Raw genomic sequence first — 22,926 nt, forward strand, 5'->3', positions numbered from 1 at the left:
TCAGAGATACTTCTCGGGACCTGCAAATTTTCAATTCTTCAAAGGTCTTATGATCTAAGGAGAGGCCTGTGTTGTGGTCTGTGGGCAACCACAAACACTCCTTTCTGCCTTGAAACTGTGAGGAGAGTCCCTGCTCTGCTATCACAGTAAATTGTTGTTCATCTGCTCCTTTTCTTGGGACTGGGGCCCTAGACTGGGCAAAGCAACACAGCCTTGCCACAGTGATAGCAAAGAGATCCCTGTAATCACCTTCTGACCCCTTTAATTCCTGGTCTGTAAGCTTCAGAAACAGTTGCCCCTGTTGATTAGTGGCTCATGAAGCTTGCTCCTGGTCTGCTAGGTTTAGGTCTGCACTGTTGAGAATTACACTGGACTGTGTTCAAATCTCACCTGGTGTGGCAGACTTTTCCTGCTGACCTTCCAAGTTGTCCTAGGCAATCTCTCAACTGAAAAGTCTGGAAAATACTACTGATCCGGTTGTCTTGCTATCTCTTCTGAAAGCCTGAGGCTAGTTTGCTCCAGCAGGGCCTGTACTTCCCTATACTCCTCTCTCACCCTAGTTCAGCAGACTGTTCCCCTGGAACTTTCAGGTTGTCTTGGACTGGAAAGTTGTTTCGTTCGATCTTTTTGCTGCCCCTCTAGAATCTATTTAGAGTCTTTATTTAAAGGTATTTGGAGTGGTTTGGGGAGCTCGAGGGGGGCTCTGCCCCCCCCACTTAGATCTTGATGTATTCACAATAGATTAAGGGAAATCTGAGATCTGGCAAAAACTATTTCAGTTGGCAATAGTTTCCTTATGACACCTGGTAGATATTCTCCCAAAGTTCACTACTAAAACTAATGAAATAGACCTATCTGTGACAGTTTTTTGCCTCATTTTAAAATTAAACTATAGATTAAGTATTCCGTCTTAATTTCATCTTCAGAGCTTAGTGATCTATTTTTTTCCTTAATTAGGGAATATTTAAATAGAGGCAAAATTGGTTTGGTGGGTAGAGACTTAAGAGACCTATATTCTAGTCCTACCCTAAGCACTTATATTAGTTGCATTACCTTGAAAATCATTTACATTCTATATGTGAGTTCCCAACTTAGGAGTTGCTCAGTGTGATGAAATCATGGATTCTTCTGAGAGACTTCATAATTAAGGAATATTTAAGGAATCAGTTACATCTAAATTAAGTTGAGGCAAAAAAAAAGATTGAACATTTTTGTTCTCCTCTGAAGTTTGTACATATTATAATCTAAGCTATCATGTTTATATATACACATACATATATACACACACATACCTGCATACATAATACTATCCATTGTTGGTTGAAACTCAATTTTTATAAAATTCTAATAATAATAATAGCAATAAATTTAAGGTAAGGCCACCCATGGCCAACTGTGGTAAACTGTGTTAAATGTTAAATGAAGTACAAGTTCTGTTGTTTTCCTGTTTCTTCCATAGTAAAGTTTAGATCATTTATATAAATCATTAAATCTATAAGGTTGTTGCCAAGTGAATTTTCTTTTGTGTTTTTCATTTGTATCATTTTCAGTGTTCTCATTGATCATATCTAGTTTTATATACCAAAGGAGATAATGAAAAACCTATTTGTGGCTGAGAAATTTGTGATTAGTAAATTAAATTAATTTTTATAATGAGAAGAAGGGGTTTTTAGGTTTGTTTTTTTCTGATGCAACCTGAAAGGCCACAATAGTTTTCTCTATTTAATCTTGTGGGATTCCTTTAATAAAGTTCCCAGAACTTAATCTTGCTAGTGATTTCATCCATCCAACAAATAGGAACATAGGAAAAAGTGCTTCAAAAAGATTTTTATTTTAAACAAATGCATATATTTTTGATGCCAGGAAATTGATTTATATCGGATTATTCAATTTTGTGATAACATAAATAACAAAGTTTATAGATAGGGATGGCTCAGCGCCTTTATTAAATACCAAGGGGCAGCTAGGTGGCACAGTGGATAGAACAGCAGCTGAGTTCAAATCTGGCCTCAGACAATTAATAATTACCTAGCTGTGTGCCCTTGGGCAAGCCACTTAACCCCATTGCCTTGCAAAAACCTAAAAAAAAAAAAGTGTCACACCAAGTTGGGATGCACTTGGTTATAAAATCTGCCTAGGTTATACATTCCTTGTCAAGCTTTAAGCATCACATAATCACATATCAGTGGCTCTATTGAAACCCTTGGCTTGTATTTCCCTCTTGGTCTTAAATACTCTTTCTTCCTATTATTCTAGGAATGAGTTAGTACATTAATCCATTCCTCCTAATAAAATATTCCTCTGCTTTGGTCTCTTTTTTTTCTCCTCCCCAAATTCCTCTTCTGTTTTGGCTGCTTTGGTTTCAATTTAGCTAGAACTACTGTTGCTACTGTTAGTCTGCTTATATCCCCTCTTCCTCCCTGCCCCTCAACCAGGTTTTATTTGTTTTAAACTATAACAGGGACTAGGAATAGCTGGGTAGAAGTAGACTTTGGACCTAGTGTCCATTTTGCTGATTTGATTATTACTTAGAAAACCATGATGGAAGGGAAATTACTTTAATTTCAATTTAAGCCTTATTTTCTGGAGAGATGAGGTAAGGAAACTTTTAAATGATGTATCATAGGTACACTGTCATTCTCCTTCTTTGGGTTTGAGACGAACTTTTCCATAAAATGGACTACTAATAAAGTCTTTTTGATAACATTGTCAAAATTCTGGATAGAACTGAAGTGATTTATTTCCTTAATTCCAACTGGAAATAGTATTATTTCAAAATTACAGTATCTTATTATTTGACTAAAACTTGTAGCAAAACCATTTTGCTTTAAAACTTAATGTTCAAGAGATGCTATTTTAAAAAAAATAAAATATTCTTTTTCAAAAGCTTAAATATTATACAAGGTAAAATTTTATATGAAAGTAAGAAACCTATTCTTGTCCAAAGGATAATAGATAAATTGTTGACAAGAGATCAACTTCCATAGGATAGTTTTATATGTATTATTCTTCCCAGCTTTTACATTTGGACTAAAATTAGCCTAATTGTTAATTACATCACATTCCATCTCCTGTCTCTGAGCCTTTGCATTACTATTCTCTATGCCTAGAATGCCCTTTTATACATCTACCTCATAGCTTCATTCATAGATCAATTCAGATATACTTATTATACATTTTGATTCTGTTTTGATACTCCTACCCCAATCTGCCCCTTCCAAGTATTCTTGCATATATCATGGATGCTTTGAATTTTATATTTAAATTTCTGTTGTGCCTATATGTTACCTGTATATATAACAGGAGAAGAGACTATTTCATTTTTGTTTTCACTTCCCCATCACTATTCCTCCCTTTCCCCCATCCCCACCTCAGTCAGACCCTCTAGTTTCTACCACAGTGCCACTCACATAGTGGATGCTATCTAAATGCTTGGTGTATTGAAATGAATTCTGTTATTGACCTCTAAAGTGACCTTGGGCAGATGATAGTCTCAATTCAGTTTCTTAATTAATCCAATTAATTACATGAATTCCAAGTTCTTTTTAGCTCTAAAATTCTATGATTGCATTTTTCAAATAGTAATGAGTAATTTTCCTTGTTTAATGATAAATCTCAAATAATTTAATCCTGGCATTTCATTTTCCAGCTTGGAGTTTTTTTTTTTTTTTTTTGTTATATTTCAAAGAAAAAAATGATTAAAAGGCATAAGGAAAACTGAAGGTACTGAGTCTTTCTGAAATGTAGTAGTTAGGCTGGTGTCACTTCTATGCTTCATAGACATGTTCTTTCAGAGGAAAAATAGCAATGTATTATCTAAATCCTAGCCATCCATTGAAGCCACAGTCAAATCCCATCTAATATTAGATGAGAGCTTAGCATATAAACAATCCCTTTCTGACTTGAAGATTTTATGTTCTTCCAAATGATTAATTGATCATTTGCTGAGGTCTATTTACCTGAATTACTTTTGTGTGTTTTGCTCTTATTATGTCTTATGTATGAATTAGTTCATATAACATATTTTGGTTTTGTGATACTGAAAGACAGCATAACTTGGTGTGAACAGAGAGCCATCTTAGGAACAAGAAAAACCTGATATCAAGCCCTGCCTTAGACAAATATTAACTACTTAATCTGGGGCAAATCATTTAACATCTCTCAGCTCTAGAGCCTAGAGTCTAGTTAAACTGCAAAGAAGGTGCTGATCCATATTGGAAAGGATTTCTTCAACTGAGAGTTCCCCATATCAATATAACCACAGCTCTAGGTCTTATTGTAATTGAGTAAGATCAAATATTTCTTAAGAAGAAAGTATTATTTCCTCTAGGATCTAGCACATTAAAAAGTAAATCTGTATTGATTTTAAAAATTGAATATTTGGAAAACAGCATCATCAAATCATATTTTAAAGCCAGAGGGGAGGCAAAATATGCCTGTTTTTTTATAGGTGAGATGATTCAAGAGGAGTTAAGTGACTTAATCTAAGATCACATAAGTATTGATTGATACTTATGCGATTTGAATACAGATCCTTTGACCAGAAATGTATCTTCTTTTCTGTACATCATACTACCTCCCTTGGATTTAAACAACAGTATTACAAAACTATTCATACCCTTGGACACAGTAATGCTACTATTAGAAATATTCTATAAAGATATTTATTGATAGTGAGGAAGCACCTAGATACACAAAATTATAGTAGCATTTTTTATAAACCAAAGTTTTGGAAACAATTTATATTTCAAAAGGTTGTGAATGTTTGGAGTCATGTGTATGAATATAATGTATCATAAACTGATAAATGAAAAATACAGAAAACTGTGGGGAAGACATTCAGATTAAAGAAATGAAAATAAAAACAATATGCAAAAAAATGCAACTATCGAAAAAATAGTAATATCACAAAATCCATATATAGAATGGATTTCTTGCTATCACATTAAAATTAAAATAACCATTTAAAAGCAAGAAAAAAAGCTTTTAAATAATGAAAATTTTTAAGATTTTAATACAATCTTGGAAAGGTTCTTGTTGATTTCTATTATATTTCCCATGGAAAATTTAATCGACCACAAGATCATAAAATTTACATTATTTTGCCTCAGATAGAATATTAAGAAATGAGTTTAAATTGCAACATCAAGGAATTTGTTGGACATAAAGGAAAATTTCCTGAAAACAAGAACTGTTAGACATTAGAATGGGTTATAACATGTAATTGAGTTATCTTTTTTCCACTTGCCTTCAAAATAAAAATATTTATCAATTGATATACTTTAGGTATATTATTTTTATCTATAGGTAGGAGAATAAGTAAGTTAACTTCTGGAGTATTGCTTTTATCCTTTTGATGTTATGATTTACAAAGAATTTTTAGACTTCACCTCCTACTTTTATTTCAATAAGAAACTCAATACTATCTTTCTGTTAGTTATCTCACTAAAAAGAGCATAAATATGTTGCTCTTTAAAGTGTTATCCATTCATTAAAATTGATTGCTTTAATGAGATATCAAAATGACATTACACTGGTGCTTCAGTTGAGTATTGGGTTTTGGTGAACTGTATAGTTGGCATGCATCTTTAGTTATCTATCAACTATGCTTAATTTTCTTTTTTGGAATCTTATAAGTGTCTAGACCAGCCTCTGTATCCTTTTCAGTTTTACTGTTTCAGGTCAAGATGATACTGAGAAAGCAAAGTTAGATGTGATTGTTGGACAGTAAAACACATCTAGTTAGACCCTTATCTTGGGATTCAAGAAAAATGCAGTCATATATGAAATATGAACAGCTTAGGAAAATTTCAGGGTGCTTGAAACTGTTTCAGCATCTCATAATGTAATATACTCTTATTCCTGGAGGCCTTTAAGCAAAAGATAGATTATCAGAGATCTTCATAAGGAGCTTAGAATGTGAAGGTGTTCTTTCACAGTGGTAGAGCTGTTCTAGACATACTCTAAACAGTTCTTAGAAAAGCCATCTTCTAAGGTGCTATGTCATACTGAGAGGTCTATTCTATAGGGGGAGTTAAGAATAGAGAAAAGGTATAGACTTCTGTCTAACAAGAGAAAATGCAATGAACAAAGGTCAGGAATCAGTGCCAGTGAGATTCAAGAATGGAGAAGGCAATTAATATAAATCAAAGAGTCAAAATAGAATCACTTAATAGCACAAGTTTTGCCTGTAATGGACATCTTACGTGCCTAATATCTTGTTGGTTTTGGGCTTTTCTTACACACAGTCAGATAGTGGTAAGACCCAGATCTAAGGAACTTCTAATCTTTTAGTCCAATCCCTGCCACAAGTCCTCATTACAATGCCATCAAGAAATAGTGGTTTAGCATAAAGCAGTCTTTTACATTCTTGGAGAATCTGCCTAACCTATAACTTTTATCCATTGAATATAGCTTATTAGTCTCAACTCTTCTATTTCCTGAGTTTTGCCTATTCTAAATGCATCTCTTGAGCCCACCCCCTTTTCTCCACCTATCTTTTCTACATTACTGCCTTCTTAAAAGTTATTAGATGTGTTGTTTTTACATCAGTCTTTGCTAAATGCCATAATACCATGGTCCTATACCTATAGTCCTCAACTTGAGCTATTGATAAGTTGATAAAGCAAATGACTTTGAAACTGGGGCCCCAAGTTCAGTTCCTGTTTCAACTGCTAACTTGTTATGAGACCCTAGATGAACTATTTAATCTCATTTTACCCCAGTTTTCATCATCTTTAAAAGGAGAATAAGATGAGATCATATTTATAAAGTATTTTGCAAATCTTCAAAGTCTTTATAAGTTCTAACTCTTGTTATTTATAGTTGTTATCATCATCCTCTTTGCTGAGAAGTGGTGGAGGTATGCTTCATTGTCTATTTCACAGAATCAAGCTTGGTCATTAAAGGTTTCTTTTAGTATTATTTTCATTTTCTTTGGTATAACTAGGTAGATTCTTTTGATTCTACTCGTTTAACTCTACGTAAGTTCATACAAATCATCCCATGTTTCTCTGAGTTCTTCACCTTAATTCTTACTACACAGTAATATTCTATTATATTCACTTATCACATTTTGTTTAACCAAGTTTTTTAGTTGGTGGGCATCCACTGTTTCCAGTTCTCTACTAGTATAGAAAATGCTTTTGAGAATAATAATTGCTACCCATTCATATAGGTGTTGCTATTAAATATTTTTACAAAGCAATTTACAAGTTTTTTTTTTCATTTGATACCCAGGAGACATTAAATATCTTACGTTACAAATGTGAAAACCTAAGACAGAGATTAAATGACTTGCTTAGAGTCACACAGATTAGTGAGACCAGATTTGAAATTGTCTTCCTAACTCCAGGTCTTTTTTTCAGCTTTTGTCTTTCTGCATTTAGCATTGGCTATTTATTATTATTCTCTTTGCTTCCTGTCTTTCTTACTCCCAGTCCATCATCCTTAGAGCTACTAAATTAATCATTCTAAAATACAAGCCTGACCGTGATTTAGACTGACCTTTACAAAGAAATCTGCTGTCTTTTCATTGTATGTAGGATAAAATGAAAACCCAGTCTGCCATCCAAAGTCAATCTGGCTTCAACCTACCCTTTCATGCTTATTTCATATCACTCTCCTTTAAGCATGCAATATTCTAGCCAATCAGCTTATCTGTTGTTTGCCAAATTTGGCCTTCCATATTCTCTCTTTGTACATTGGCACAGGATCTCTTCCATCTGTGAATTGAAGTACTTTGTCACCTCTACCTCTTAGAATCCCTAGCTTCTCTAATGGGAAAGCTCTTCTGGTTTTCACTAATAACACCACATTATCTCTCCTCAGATTACTTATATTTACTTCTTTGTTTAAATATTGTTTTATTTTTTATTTTTTGGTATCTTCAACACCTGCCTTCAGTGACAAAGGAGATCTCTTAATCTGTGACTGCATTCATAATAACTCAAGTGTTCACAGATAGAAATTTAGAATCTGGGGTGGAGCCAAGATGGTGACAGGAGAGGATCGTCTCAGGTGCTCACGCTCTCTCTCTCTCTCTCTCTCTCTCTCTCTCTCTCTCTCTCTCTCTCTCATATTTCCAAACTTATAAAATAAAGACTCTAACTGAATTTTCAAGAGACAGAATCCACAGAGGTATCCATTGAGGTAATTCTCCAGCCCAAGTAACCTAGAAAATAGTGGAAAGGCTCAGCTCCACAGGGTTAGAGGGGTGGCCCACCAGAGTGAAGGAACTTCAGCCTCCTGGAGGCAGCCTCAGGGCACAGGAGCTATGGCTCACAGCAGCGGGGGCAGTTTTCCTGACCTACACCCTGGGGAGCATCAGGCACAACTTGGGGGACTTCTGCCAGAGCAAACACATGAAGGCAGCCCTCAGGGCACTTAGTAAGCAGCATGGCTGTGGCAGCCCAGATCCAGGAACTAGAAGCAGGTGGGGCTGGTAAGCAAGAGCCCCCAGGCGTAAATGCTGAGCCTAGGTAGGGGAGCAGAGAGAGAATGCCAAGGTCTGTCCTCTGTCCCTGGAACAGGACTCTGGGGCTCTGAACACATTCAGATCCTGATTGCAGTCTAGGCCCCCCCCATAGAACAGCAGGGCCTCCCCACCTCATCCCCATGGCAGAGGGGTACGCTTGTGGTCATTCACAGACCAGGAGGGAAGACAGACCCTCACACACAGAGATCCTTGTGGGATCCCAATAATATTCAAAAGCTCAGGAAGCACCCACCCCCCCCCCAAAACCAGGCACAGGCTGGCGAAATGAGTAATTAGAGAAAAAAAGAGGAACACCATTGAAAAATACTTTGTCTATGATCCCAAGAAGGATCAAAATACTCAGTCTGAAGATGAGGAAGTCCAAGCTCCTGCATCTAAAGACTCCAAGAAAAACGGAAATTGGGCTCAGGCTATGAGCTCAAAAAAGACTTTGAAAATCAAGTAAGGGAGATAGAAGAAAAATTGGGGAAAGAAATGAGAGAGATGCAGGGAAAACATGAAAAAGAAGTCAGAAGCTTAGTCAAGGAGATCCAAAAAAATACTGAAGAAAGTAACATGTTAAAAACCAGCATAGGTCAAATGGATAAAACAGTTCAAAAAGTTATTTAGGAGAAGAATGCTTTAAAAAGCAAAATTGGTCAGATGGAAAGAGAGATAAGAAAGCTCTCTAAGGAAAACAAATCCTTCAGATGTAGAATGGAACTGAGGGAGGCTGCTGATTTTACAAGAAATCAAGACACAATTCTTCAAAACCGAAAGAATGAAATATTAAAGAAAATGTGAAACAACTAATTGAAAAAACAACTGATATGGAAAACATATTCAGGAAAGATAATTTAAAAATTATTGGAATACCTGAAAGTCATGATCAGGAAAAGAGCCTTTACATCATTTTCAAAGAATTACTCCAGGAAAATTGCTCTGATATCCTAGAAGCAGAGGGCAAAATAGAAATTGAGAGAATCCACCGATCTCCCCTGGAAAGACATCCACAAAAAAGAACCCCCAGGAATTTTCTAGCCAAGTCCCAGAACTCCCAAGTCAAAGAGAAAATATTACAAGCATTCCAGAAGGACACAATTCAAATATCGTGGAGCTGCGGTCAGGATCATACAGGACTTAGCAGCAACTACATTAAAAGCTTGTAGGGCTTGGAATATAATATTCCAGACAGCAAAAGAGCTCAGAATGCAACTGAGAATCAACTACCCAGCAAAACTGAACGTCCTCTTCCAGGGAAAAAGATGGACTTTCAATGAACCAGGGGAATTTCAAATGTTCCTGTTGGAATGGCCAGAGCTGAACAGAAAGTTTGATCTTCAAATATAGGACTCAGGTGAAGCATAGAGAGTGGAGGAGAAGGGGAAAATTTAAGGGACTTAATGATGATGAACTACATGTATTCCTGCACAGAAAAATGATACTGATAATACTCATGTGAACCTTCTCATTTAATATAGCAGGTAGAAGGAGCTTTTATAGATGAAGCACAGGAGAGAACTGAATTTGAAGATATAATATAAAGCTAAAAATGGAGTCAATGGCTAAAAGGGAAATAGAATGGGAGAAAGAAAAAGGAGAGGTGGAATAGGCTAAGATATTTCATATAATAAGATTTTTTTTTTTTTACATTGAGCTATTGCAGTGATATGGAAGGGGGAAGGCAAGGGGGGAATGAGGGAACCTTCACTCTCATCAGAGGTGGGTAGGAGAGGAAACAGCATATATACTCAATGAGAAATAGGCATCTGGAGTAAGAAGGAGGGAAGGGGGGAGGATGTGAGTGATAGAGGAGAGGGTAGATCATAGGAGAGAAAAGTCAGCTATAATGCATTTTCTTTTTTACTTCTTGCAAGGGGCTGGGATTGGATGGTCTGTCCAGGACCCATAGGGCTGGGTGGATGCTGGGCCTAAGAGGTGATATGTGGGCTCTTGGTCTCTTGGCCCCAGGGCCAGGGATCTGTCTGCTGTGCCATTCAGCTACCCTACAGTAGAGTCAGAGTGAAAGGAAAGAGAAAATATAATATATATGATAGTGGGGAAGTACGAATGGAGGGAGTTGGGATCAGCAGTGGCAACCATGGAAAAATATACAAGTAGCTTTTATGATGGACTTATCATAAAGAATGTGATCCACCCATGACAGAGCTGGAGGTGTTGGAACACAGACTGAAGTATATTTTTATTATTATTATCATCATTATTTGGAGGGTTGCAGGGCAAATGGGGCTAGGTGACTTGTCTGGGGCCGCATAGCTGGGTGATTGTTGGGTGTCTGAGGCCGGATTTGGAACCAGGTATTCCTGGCTCCAGGGCCAGCACTCTGTCCACTGTACCACCTGGCTGCCCCTACCATTATTATTATTTGGGGGGGGGTGTCTTTTTTATTTTTTTATTTTATTTTTTGTTTTTTGTAGGGCAATGGGGTTGGGGTGGCTTGCCCAGGGTCACACAGCTGGGTGATTGTTGGGTGTCTGGGGCTGGATTTGGGCTCGGATGCTCCTGGCTCCAGGGCCGGTACTCCATCCACTGCGCCACCTGGCTGCACCTATTATTATTTTAATTTTAATTTTTTCTCTTTACTTTATCGCTCATGCAAGTCTATATTTTGGGGGGCGGGAGGGGTATTATGGTTACTCTTAAACAAGAATATTTAATAATGTATAAAACATCATTTGTACAAAAATAAGAATAAATAAAAAGAAATTTAGAATCCTAGGGTATATTTCATCAGGCCAAGTGACAAACTCATTGGGAAAAATTATTCAAAATAATGTTATTGAAAATAGGTCGACTGATGGACAGAACTTTGGTAAAGCGTACTACCTGAGGCAAGGCTGTGCAGCTTGAGCCAGCTAGTATCACACTGTGATGAATATAGCCAGCTAGCCATTTGAGAGATTACTAGTGTGCTTTTGATAGGCTCCTTGTCCTCTCCAGGAAGATTGAAGGTAGTGGGTACTACTAAATTGAAGATTAGGTTATGTGTGAGTTACTTAACACACTGAGTTTTGTTTTAGGAAGGAATCTCATTGTTTTTGTGGTACACCCAAATTTCAAGCAGGTTTACAAATAGTTGAGAATAGCACCACTGGTTAGAGGTTCTATTAGTGAAACTGGCCCAGATTCACAGCTTCCTTATCACTTCTTTCATTAGTTCTCTCAAGCCCCAGCTGCTCTTTGCTTTGAATGTACTGAATATGATGATTGAGGATAAGTTGGTTGAGCAGCTACTGCTACTAAAAAAAAAAGAAAAAGAAAAAATCAACCTGGAAGCAATAGCAAACAACTTCATCCTGAAGCTAAACATTTTCTGTTGCCTAGGCTGGGTTTTCTCTCCCTATTTCTTTCTCTTTTCCTCCCGACTTACTCCCCTCTGCACTTTTTCTATTTTCCAGGAACTGAGGAAGAGATGAGTTGTTCATTATCTCTTAAAAAGTATGGGGATTTACCCAGCTTTTTGCCCTATGATTGAAAAAGAATATATTTCATTTCTGTTGTCAGTCTTTGCATAGTTTTCTTTACTTTGACTTCATTTTTAATACAGCAGCCCTGGATTGACATTCTTAAGTTTGTGAGGTAGAAGATGGCAAGTCACAGAGAGGAATCCAAAGTACTGACCAATTTATCAGTAATTACTAATTTGGTATTTACCTCCCTTGGAGAAGTTTATAAACTTTTCTTTACCCAAATCTTTCATTTATGGGGGAGAGTTTCTAGTTTGGTTCAGGTCCCAGATCTGAGGGACTTTTGATTAATAAGGTTTATTAATGCTTTAAGATACTTTTGCTTATATTTGGTTAAATTGACTGCTCATTCTATTCCTTAGTCCAAAGAGGGAAAAGAAGGAACCAAGATTTTAGTGGTGCTTATCGAGAACTTTTTTGGGTTATTGTTCCCTTTTGTAAATTGTTGAATATTATATTCACGAAAATTAAATGAGATTTTAGATTGTCTTTTACTTTACCCTATTAAAAGAGCCTTGATAATTTACCCTTGCTGAATTTGAATGGGGTGAAATAGAGGATGGGAAGTTACTCTTTTTATTTAAAAAAAAGGCTAATAGGATAAAATATGTCCAGGATTTAGATGTGTATGAACCTGCAGGTCTTTCAACAGAAAACATAAAAAGAGAAAGAAATAAATTTTCCTACTTAATCTTGGGTTTTAATTTTCAATTAATTATTTTTATTCTGTCTTTTGCCATTGAAGAGAAGTTATTAAGTGTTGACTGGGTGCCAGGTACCGTACTGGGCCCTGGGGATACAAAGACAAACTTGCTTATATATTAACATATAATTGGAGATATAACATATGCAAATAGATACAAAACATATACATAGTATACCCAAGGCAACTTTAGTGAAAAGGTATTTATAATGAAAAATGGTTTTAATAAATAAATATTTCACCAGATTGTTAAAAAACAAAACCATACATCATCTGGAGTCAGGGTGTAGAGAAGGAGAGAGAAAGAAAAAGTTAAAAAAAAGCAAAGATTCTGAGAGTGGGAATTGAGGAAGAGAATGTGTTTAATCCTGGGTAACATGCCAGTACAAAAGTACAGTAATGGGAGATTGAAAACTATATGCAGGAAATACTAAACGGGCTAGAAATGTGAAGTGTCTAACAGGGAGTAATGTAAGAAGACAAAATGAGGATCATGTTGTGAAACCAGACTCTTTAACACCATAGTAGTTGATTACATTTATATACCATGATGGTTAACTAGTCCCCAAATGATGAGCACTACCTTGGTTTACAGTTCTTTTCCACATCAAAAACAATTACCTTACATATTTTTGTATATGTAGACCCTTTTGTACCCTTTCACTCTCATCCATTGATTTCCACAGTGTTTCTCCCTTTTTTCAGGTTTGAGTTTTCATAAATGACTTTTCTTCTGGAAGTAAAATGCTCCCCTAACTTCCATTCTACCTTAAGCTTTTCCTTTTTGAGCAAAAAAGAATAGAGCTGACTGTTGGACCTTGCTGAGAGTTGGCTGTTGAATAGTGGGAAGAACTTTACATTCAGCTCCCTTTTTGAGGGTCTTAGTTTTTCTCATCTGTAAAATGAAAGGATCATACCAAATATCTCTAAATTTCATCAAAATTTCTATGATTCTTTTGTGGATGAATAGAGAATTGTCTGATGGCTTGGTAATTGGCCATCCTTAATATGGAAGCTGGTTGTTTATTATTAACATGTAATATAATGTACTTAATTTTTAATTTTAGTTTTGGTAACCTTAATCATGAGATTCATTTTCACTTTTGGTGTAAGTCATGTTTAATACATATTAAAGTCTCTACTTCATTTCAAGTTTCACTTTTTGCATAATGACTTCATTGAATACATGCATTTTTAGCTCACTTTTATAGAGGGGGGAAAAACTAAGACCTAGAGTTGTAAGTTGCTCAAAATTCATTTGACTACTAAATGGTGAAGCCAAGACTTCAATCTTGGTTCCCAACTTAATAAGATCTCTACAGCTATTCTTCCTATGCCAATATTGTAATATAGCCTCATATCTGTTGTAGAAGCTATATCTAAGATACTTATTTTCCCTACTTCACCCCCCACCCCAATCTTTCATTTTCCAATCTTACACCATGCTACATAAAGTCAAATTGCAGTTTTTGGTATCATTTTTTAGCCAGTTCCTTCTAATATACTACTGTCTCTGATGAAATCTATATGTTTAATCAGTTATAGTGATGAAAACACTGCCTGTGCCTCATAAGTACTTCAGTTTCCTGTTCTCGACTCAGTCTTTAGAGGTTATTTCTGAAAGTAACATTTATTGCCCACATGAGGCACTAGTATAACAATTCTTAGTTTACCATGTCACACCTAGAAGACCTTAGACATGGTAAACTTCATGATGGTACTGAATTTATATAATACCCATAACATACCTTTCAGCAGCTTTGGCCCTACAACTTATCTCTTCTTCCTGAAGCCAGTTTATAACTGCTCTCCTCCTTGGTAGCATTTGTGAATCCCTCTTTCCATTCTGTGGACTAGAAGAAGCTATTTCCAACTTAAAAAGTTCAGTTCATCCTCTATGGCAAGTACTGCTTACCAATAAGGAAAACACAGTACCATCCTTATTATTTCTTCACTTTCTTTTAGCTTCCATCTTTTGTTTTTTTGAGCTTCTTTATTCCTAGATCTTTTTTTTGGCTAGGGAATATGCCATTTTCTCCTATGTGTACTAGAGAACAGAAAAGGATTTCTCCAACTATTTTACTTTCTCCCCTAACAGTGAGACCAATTTTCATTCAGTGAATCATACTTGTTGGCTCCCTGTGACAAACATCTGATCTGACACAATCTGTGTAGGTTTCAAGAACAATTCTTTTCCCTCCTGTAGCTGCTGACATTATTTGATAGTTATAGCTCTCCCTCAGTTACCTTCATTGTTAAATTCAGTAAAAAATAAAAGTCATACTCAACACCTGTTACTACAGATCTTTTCAGGCTCCTTTGGTGATTGTGAGTCTGTGCCTTTATGGACCTTTTGTTTGAATAATACCGTCCTTAGTGTGCAGTCATTTAAGTTCGGATTCTGACTGCTATTTACTGTGTGATTTTATGTCTCATTTCCTCTTTCTTACTAGATGGTATCTAAGTCCAATACTCTTCTTTCTTCTTCTAGTCAGTTACACATCCTTGCCAATGCTATAATTGCTCAAAGTATAAATAGTGTCATTAAGTAGAGGAAATCCTAGGGAACCCTTGCCAATACAGTTGCTCTTTTCTCTGAATCATGGAGTCTCTGTGTAAGGAACATCAGAGACTGGAGTTCAACTTGTACTTAACTTAGAATCCATTCTCACCAACTATGATACATCAGTTCATTTGTCTTTGTGTCCAAGGAGAGAAAAATATCATATCTCCTCTAAGATATTTTGATCTATCAACAATTAATTTCATGGATATTTGCAGAAATTATTCCTGCATGGGGAAATTGTTGAAAACTATGAGAGCATTAGTGTTTATTGATAAAAAATACTGATCACTTTGTATTTTTTAAAAGTGTTGTAAAAGATAAAATTTGGATGATTTGGAGATGATGTATTTTGGGAATTTGTGTTGTCATTTTGATTCTAAAATGAAAGAAATAGAAATTCAATTAGTTATCTTAGACTATATGTGTAAGGAAGACAAGATATACTTAAGTTATGCTTAGAACTATTAAGAATTTTTATGACAATTTTCTTTCTTTTTCAGGTGACTTTTACAAAGAGAAAATTTGGCTTAATGAAGAAAGCCTATGAACTTAGTGTGCTTTGTGACTGTGAAATAGCACTCATCATTTTTAACAGCTCTAACAAACTATTTCAGTATGCCAGCACTGACATGGACAAAGTCCTCCTCAAGTACACAGAATATAATGAACCCCATGAGAGCAGAACCAATTCGGATATTGTCGAGGTAACACAAATATCCAAAAATGATTAATTTACAAATAATATTTTGCATTTTAATTTTGAGTAACCAAATTAACCTTTGTGCTTGAAATGTTAAAAATGATACTTTAAAGTTAAAAGTTAAAAATTGAACGTTTGTATTCTGATTTCTCAATTGCAAAATTATGTGAAACAGTTACAGGTAGAATTTGCTTTCTCTTCATATAATGTCTACTTTCTAAAAATAATTTCTAGGGGCGGCTAGGTGGCATAGTAGATAAAGCACCGTCCCTGGAGTCTGGAGTACCTGAGTTCAAATCCAGTCTCAGACTCTTAATAATTACCTAGCTGTGTGGCCTTGGGCAAGCCACTTAACCCCGTTTGCCTTGCAAAAAAAAAAAAAAACTAAAAAAATAATAATTTCTATATTTGTTGATTTAATAACTTAAACATCATGAATCCCTCCAAGGGAACTTTGAAAATATTTTAATAATATGTCGAGCTGAATTCTTATCTATAGCTCTTTAGTTTGTGTTTATGTTTAAAAGTTAGAATATGATATGAAAGATCTTAACCTTATATAGTTGCACAGCTTTTATTGTTTTACTTTCATTAATAAAAACTCAAACTTCAAAAATCTAATGACATATAATAAGATAAAAATCACCTTTTCATATTTTTAAGAGGACCTTAGTTTAAGTGGACTAGAGTACCCCCACCCCAATTATTCTCCTTAACATTTTCCTCACTCTCAGTAGACCTATTGTTTTATCAGAGGGTGGGGGAAGCAAAATAGGTTTTCTACTAAAAAAAAATATGCTAAAATGAATCTTCCCCTCAAAGGGGAAAAAAATTTGGGGAGGAGATAAAAAGAGAGACCAAAGCGGAGGAATGTTTCATTAGGAAGAATGGATTAATGTACTGACTCATTCCATTCATCTTACTCTTATCTTGAAACTACAAAATATACTTATTTTCATGTAGTCTGAGTACACTTTCACATTAGCCCAGGTTTTTTTTCCCCCTTTTTTTAATGTTTAAAATTATTCTTTCTGAATGAAAATCAAGAGTCTTCATTACCTTGAAATAGTAAAATTTAGTAGATATGGAGTATTTTTTATTATTACATGACCTTTTGAGTACATTAAATTTCCTGAAACCAAATACAAGAATTGAATAAAAACAAAATAAAAATTTGTTTCCCTAAAAATTGATGAAAAAAGAGAATTTTTACCAGTTTTCTTCCTTAGGAATTTTAATTTATTGGCTTTGTAGAGATCATTTATATTACATTATAGTTCTAAGATGAATGCATTATAAATTTTAAAATGTATTTTTATGACATTTCTTTATACAGCATTCTTTTGACTTCATGATATCTATATTATATACACACATTCTAAGTATCTCTGCTAATTTTAGGGAGTAGTTGAATTTTTAAATGAGAAGATGTAGCAAAATATAGCATAATCAGTGGTAATCATCTTCTTGTTTATTTTTTGGCCATGGTTTGTTGTATATTAAGCTTCTCTTTTAAATGTTTATTAGTTCATTTTGTATGAGATAAAGATCAGTTGGACTAGATAACTATGACCATTCTCCTAATGTTTAACTTATTTTAAACCTTATTAACCTTATTTTAAAAATCATGTGTAAACGACTTTATCATTTAACATTTTTGAAGTAAGACATGGAAAACATAGCCAACTTTGTTTATTATATATCCTTAAATTTCCTCCCCTCCCCATGCCCATAAAATCACATACTTAATATTCAGGCTTAGTTTCTTAGTATAAGTCCTTTAATTTACAGTTAACAAAGGTTTCAATTTAACATTGATCCACCTGAGTATTTATTTTACTTAAGCTATTTCATTGTTGCAGGTGTTCTTACCTTCATAGGAGTTTCTGAATACTCAGATCTAAAAGTCTACCTCCTTAAAAAATATGAAGTATATATTCTGATTTTTATCCTCTAGCTTTTCTCTAATTTTCCATCCCAGTTGTGACAAACTGTTAAAATGAAAAGGATATTTTTTTTCCTCTTCTTAGAAAATAGTCTGCTTTAGTTAGGTGCAGATTGGAAACTAGAATTGTGAATTAACCAATGGGATTTTGATGTGTTTTTTTAAATTGCAAGTGTGTGAATGGAGCTAAAATTATTCATATCAATTTATGAGGCTCTAAGGAGCTAAATATAAAGAAGAGGGAGCATATTAGATTATTGAAGGAATAAAGAGTTAGTGAATGTGTTTTGTATTAAGGACTGAAAAACTTAGCTTTCTTTTTTGCATATTTAATTTTTGCTTGACTAAAATATACTTTTTATTAGAAGACAGTGGATATCACACTTTGTAGCCATAAATATCTTCTGTCTTTTTTCATATAAACAATAATGATAGTGCTAGCCCAGCATTGGTGTACACACTTTTTCTTCCAGTATTGGAAGTGAATTATTCTGAGACAGCTATAAAGATTATTCATAAATTTGTTTATAAGTTCTTAAGAAATATATTTTATTGCAAGTTATTAACATCTTAACTCTCCTACTTTTCTACATTAACTGAACAAATTCAAGCCTCAGGATTTTTTATGGCATTCTGCTATTTGACATTTGACATAGGTGTTGTCTTTTTTCCCAAAATTTTGCATGCAATCACTTTTAATACACCTTGTCATCTAGGGAAAAAAGCTTCACCATAAATTTTAACCAGTTGGCAATGAATTAGAACTTTAAAATTAAATCATATATTGTAATTTGCCTAAGGACTGTGTTTGGGAAAGTAACTATATTTTAATTGAGTGCACCAATTGAATTACAACTAACTCCATCAATGATTACAATTTTTGACATTGTACAATGTTTACAATGCTCAACACTACTTAAAGAATTGTACGGCAAATACTGTACTAATAAGCTGTTTATATTGATTTTTAAAAATAATTCATAAATTCTCATAATTGGTTTTATTCTGTAAATAGTAGCACATGTTTGTGATCTTTTTAATTTGTAGGTTAGTTTTATTTTCCCTCTCTATGATGAGATGCTTTTGGACATCAAGTTTTGAATATTTTTATATTAGAATTACTGTAAAAATAAAGGTCTAATAATTACCTATATAATAGCCCATGAAATTAATTTACTGCTACTAGTACTATAAATAGTTTTACTATTAAGAATAATTTAAAATTTTTCAAGGTACTTTTAATTAAGGCCAGTGTTTTGACTGTGTTCTGCAAATATGAACACTGCTTACATGAAGATTATTGTGTATTTCATCTATAGCAACAAATAAAGTTTGCATTTGGAAAATATTATTCTAAGGAGAACATCAACAAAAAGTCTTTGTAATACTTAAATGATTGTTTATTAGCAGTGAGATATAATGCTCACATTTTCTTATCTTTTTATATCTTCTTTAAGAATGGTAATTCCTTAAAACTGCCATTAATTTTACATATTCAGACCTTCTATTTAAAGAAATTTCCATGGTTTTAAGTTCTTTTTTCTTAAAACCAGCAGAACGTTCTCACAAATTCAATTTTTTGCTTAAAATATAATATAGTACCAAAATCTTTTTTGGGTAACATTGATTATAACCTTCTTTAAGCAAAGCTTGTATTTGAAAATGATAAATTGGGAAAAGTAGGAAACTTTTCTATTTTAAAAGTATTCACATGACTACTTATTTACATTGGGAGCACTGTTTTTCTGTTTTAAATGATTTAATTTATTTTAAAAGTTGATTTGCATATAAGATTTCAGGAATAAATTTATTATATAACACGAGATCATTAAGTTGACCTTAGAAATCATCTAATTCAATCCTCTGTCCCATTTTGTAACATATTGTAAATACCAGAATTCATATATGTTTTCTGATAACTTGCAAAAATAGTTTTCTGAAATTTCATACCTATAGTTTGAGTCAGATTATAGTTAAAATGAAATAATGATAAAATCATTTATTAGATTTCTAACCTTTTTTGAAGCCTATGCTAAATAAGAGATAATAAATAATATACCAAGTAAGAGATTAAAACATAGGGAGACATAGGAGTTAGAGTATGAACCAAAAAAATTATTCTGAAGGCCCACTAAATGAGGATTGTAATGCCGAGGAATGAAAACCTTAACCCTAGATACTTCAGTACCCACATTTTCTTCTCTCCAATTTATCAGAAATAGTGTGAAATAGTAAAATGTATTGCTGTTTTAGAATTTCTTATTGCAGTAGCATGGTTCATAAAGCTTATTTGATAAACCCTTCTAACCACTTAACCATTATAATCTCTCTTATGACCAGGTCTTGAGGATTTTTCTCTACCTTCTGAAGGGAGATTGTAGTATTTGTGGATTTTGCCATTTAAGAAAATTTATATAATATAACCTCCCCTTTTTAAAATGCAGAAGACTTCCTAAATCAATTAATTTGTTTGCCAAAGTATCTCCTTCACAAAAAAAAAAGAATTTAGATTATATAATCTTTAGTAAACTTTTTAATTTTAATTTCTGATCCCAAAACGGTAAATACTTATTTGCCAACCTTTTGGTAATAAACTTTTCCAAACTTTTTGACCTTGCTAAAGGAGAAAGAACTGTTCTGAACTATGAACAGAATAAAGAAAACTTAAAATTATAATATGTTCATTGTGGAATAAAATGTGTAATCTGGGAAGTTTGCAATACAAAGGAATTCGACTTTTAAAATTTAATTGAGACAAGAATTTTGTGATGCTTAGTATATAAAAGGAGAAAGGAAAATTGGCTTTATTAGACTGTAATTTTCCCTCTTTCCTTCATGTTAGAACAAGGCTTCCTAACCTGGTGGATAGATTTCAGGTGACTCATGGTTAAAAAAAAATATATATATATATATATATATATATTTATTTATTTATTTTCACTAAGTTCTAACTCAAATAAGCATTTCCTTAAGTTATTTAGAAACATTATGCTATGAAAGGGTCCCTAGGTTTCTCCAGATTGCCATAGAGACCATGGTGCCGAACCCTTTATATTCCAAAGATTAGTGCTGACAATGACCATCAGAAGGAATTTGTAATGTCAAAAAGGAAAGAGCCCGGCTAGGTATATTGAGCTTTTGATTATAAAATGGCAAAATTGGTCATAGGAAGTGTGACTTGAGAAAAATTTTTCCACAGACGCTTATGAGAAAAATTGTTTTGTGGATGTTTCTTTCTTGGTAGTTTTGAATTGATTTGTTGATTGTAATAAGTACATAGACTAAATAGGAAATGAACACCTTTAATAAGGTAGTATTGATCATATCCAGACTGTTGTTGCTAAAAAATGGTATTAGAAATAACCTAGGTAGTAAGCAAGTAAAAAATTTAATGGAAAAAAATATTAAAAGTGCAGCTATCGATTGTTGGGCAATTCAAAAATTGTTTGGCAGTTTTTATTATAAAGTAGGGAAATCATTTTTGACACATTCTTACTTAATTTGCTTTAAAAAAATTTTTGGTCCCTTATTGATTCAAAGTGGGGGGAGCTGGTAGCGGGGAGGGTGAGAAGAGTGTCTGTCAAAGTCATAAGCCAGGAAGAAAGCCAAACTGCTAGTTTTTTTTTCTCAAAGGTCTGATGCTGACTTGATCAAACTAGGGACATTGTTATGTTTAGGCTTTCTTACAATATTGTAATAACTTTTTAAAAAAGGCTTTTCAGCCAATAAACATTTTTTTCCCCATTTTACAGATAAGAAATGGAACAGACAGGGAACGGTTAAGAGGCTTGCCTAATGTTTTACAGGGCTGCAATGGAGCGGCAGGGAAAGGGGAAAAAAAATATTGTGACACCTGGAGACAAGACAAAGCTTCCCTCCACCTCCAGCCCCCTGCCCTGCTCCTTTATTGATAACAGAGCCTGAAGCAGCAAGATGATGATTCACAGGGTGAGGCACACAATCCTCATGGCCCTCCTTCTCCTTCCCACATTTTGCTGCACCACCACTTCACAAAATGATCACCATAGTTTCTTGCAATTTCAGTTTTAGTATTTTTATTTTGCAATGTATTTTGAGTATTATTCATCATACAGTTATCAATTTTCTTTTATGTGCTTATTAAGAAAGTATGCTGCATCTCCAAGTGTGATTTTGATTATTTTCAGGCCACAAGTTTGTTTTTTTTAAAGGAATGTATCTTTTTATTTTTTTTAAATGGGAATCAGTGGGAAAAAATAGGGTTAAATCCATACAACATCGCTTCCCAGCCTACTTTTCAGCAATAAATCCCTTTTATGTTTTAAAGAATACCTGTACTGCATTCTGTATTGTTTCTCTTCCTCAAGGTACAGATGCAGTTTTCATTTTAAGAAATTAATTTGTTAGTAGTCCTAGGAAGTATTGGTGAAATATGTTTGTGAATGTTAAACAGTTTTACAGACTGAATTAGGTTTTTTAAGTCTATCTGGTATTGGTTATTTTATAGTTGAATAAATTTGGTTTTGTAATGCTTTGTGTTGCAAAACAATTCTAATGAAATTATTTTGGAAAAAATGATATGTCATTCCAAAATCTTGTTTTAAGGTAGGTAGGAAAACAGTGTCCCAGGAGCCACATTGGTGCATGTACTTGATCAGTAATTAACAAATATTTGTCTGTAATGGATGAGCTAGGGAAATGCAAAGAGAAAGACTGAGTTGTTCTGAGTTGACTCCTGTTCGCTTAGGGCCTCCAAATAATTTATTAACAATTTGTCTTTCATGATTTATTTCAAAACTAAATCTTTGGTTAGAAAGCTTTACTTTTCAGTAAATTTACTTTTCATGATTTCCTTTAGTGATTTCACAAACAATAAAAGAAGAGGAAAAAAGTTACACTTTATTGCTTTTATACAGTTCCTCAGGGGAATGAAATAGAAATTTCCAGTAAACATAGTTTGTTTTGAACAATAATGAAAGATAATATTTTTAAGAGTGTCATTTACAAATTTATGGATGCATTGATTCTGTTTAAGAAGATTAAAATAGTGAAAAAATAAACATAATATT

The 22,926-nt window shown here is 33.9% G+C and overlaps 1 protein-coding gene across 19 annotated transcripts in view; it reads left to right on the forward strand.

The window, feature by feature from the left end:
- Nucleotides 1-22,926, forward strand: part of MEF2A (myocyte enhancer factor 2A) — a 239,096-nt gene that overhangs the window by 117,585 nt on the left and 98,585 nt on the right. For 18 of the 19 annotated variants that reach the window (XM_074234192.1, XM_074234193.1, XM_074234194.1 and 15 more), the window contains one exon: nucleotides 15,734-15,937. In XM_074234192.1, coding sequence (XP_074090293.1) covers nucleotides 15,734-15,937 — 204 coding nt within the window. Of the gene's footprint in view, nucleotides 1-15,733; nucleotides 15,938-21,727; nucleotides 21,827-22,926 lie in introns of those variants that run through there. The other variant, XM_074234210.1, reaches the window with a different exon arrangement.

The sequence above is a fragment of the Macrotis lagotis genome, chromosome 4 (assembly GCF_037893015.1).
Source record: "Macrotis lagotis isolate mMagLag1 chromosome 4, bilby.v1.9.chrom.fasta, whole genome shotgun sequence".
Taxonomy (NCBI): Eukaryota; Metazoa; Chordata; class Mammalia; order Peramelemorphia; family Peramelidae; genus Macrotis; species Macrotis lagotis.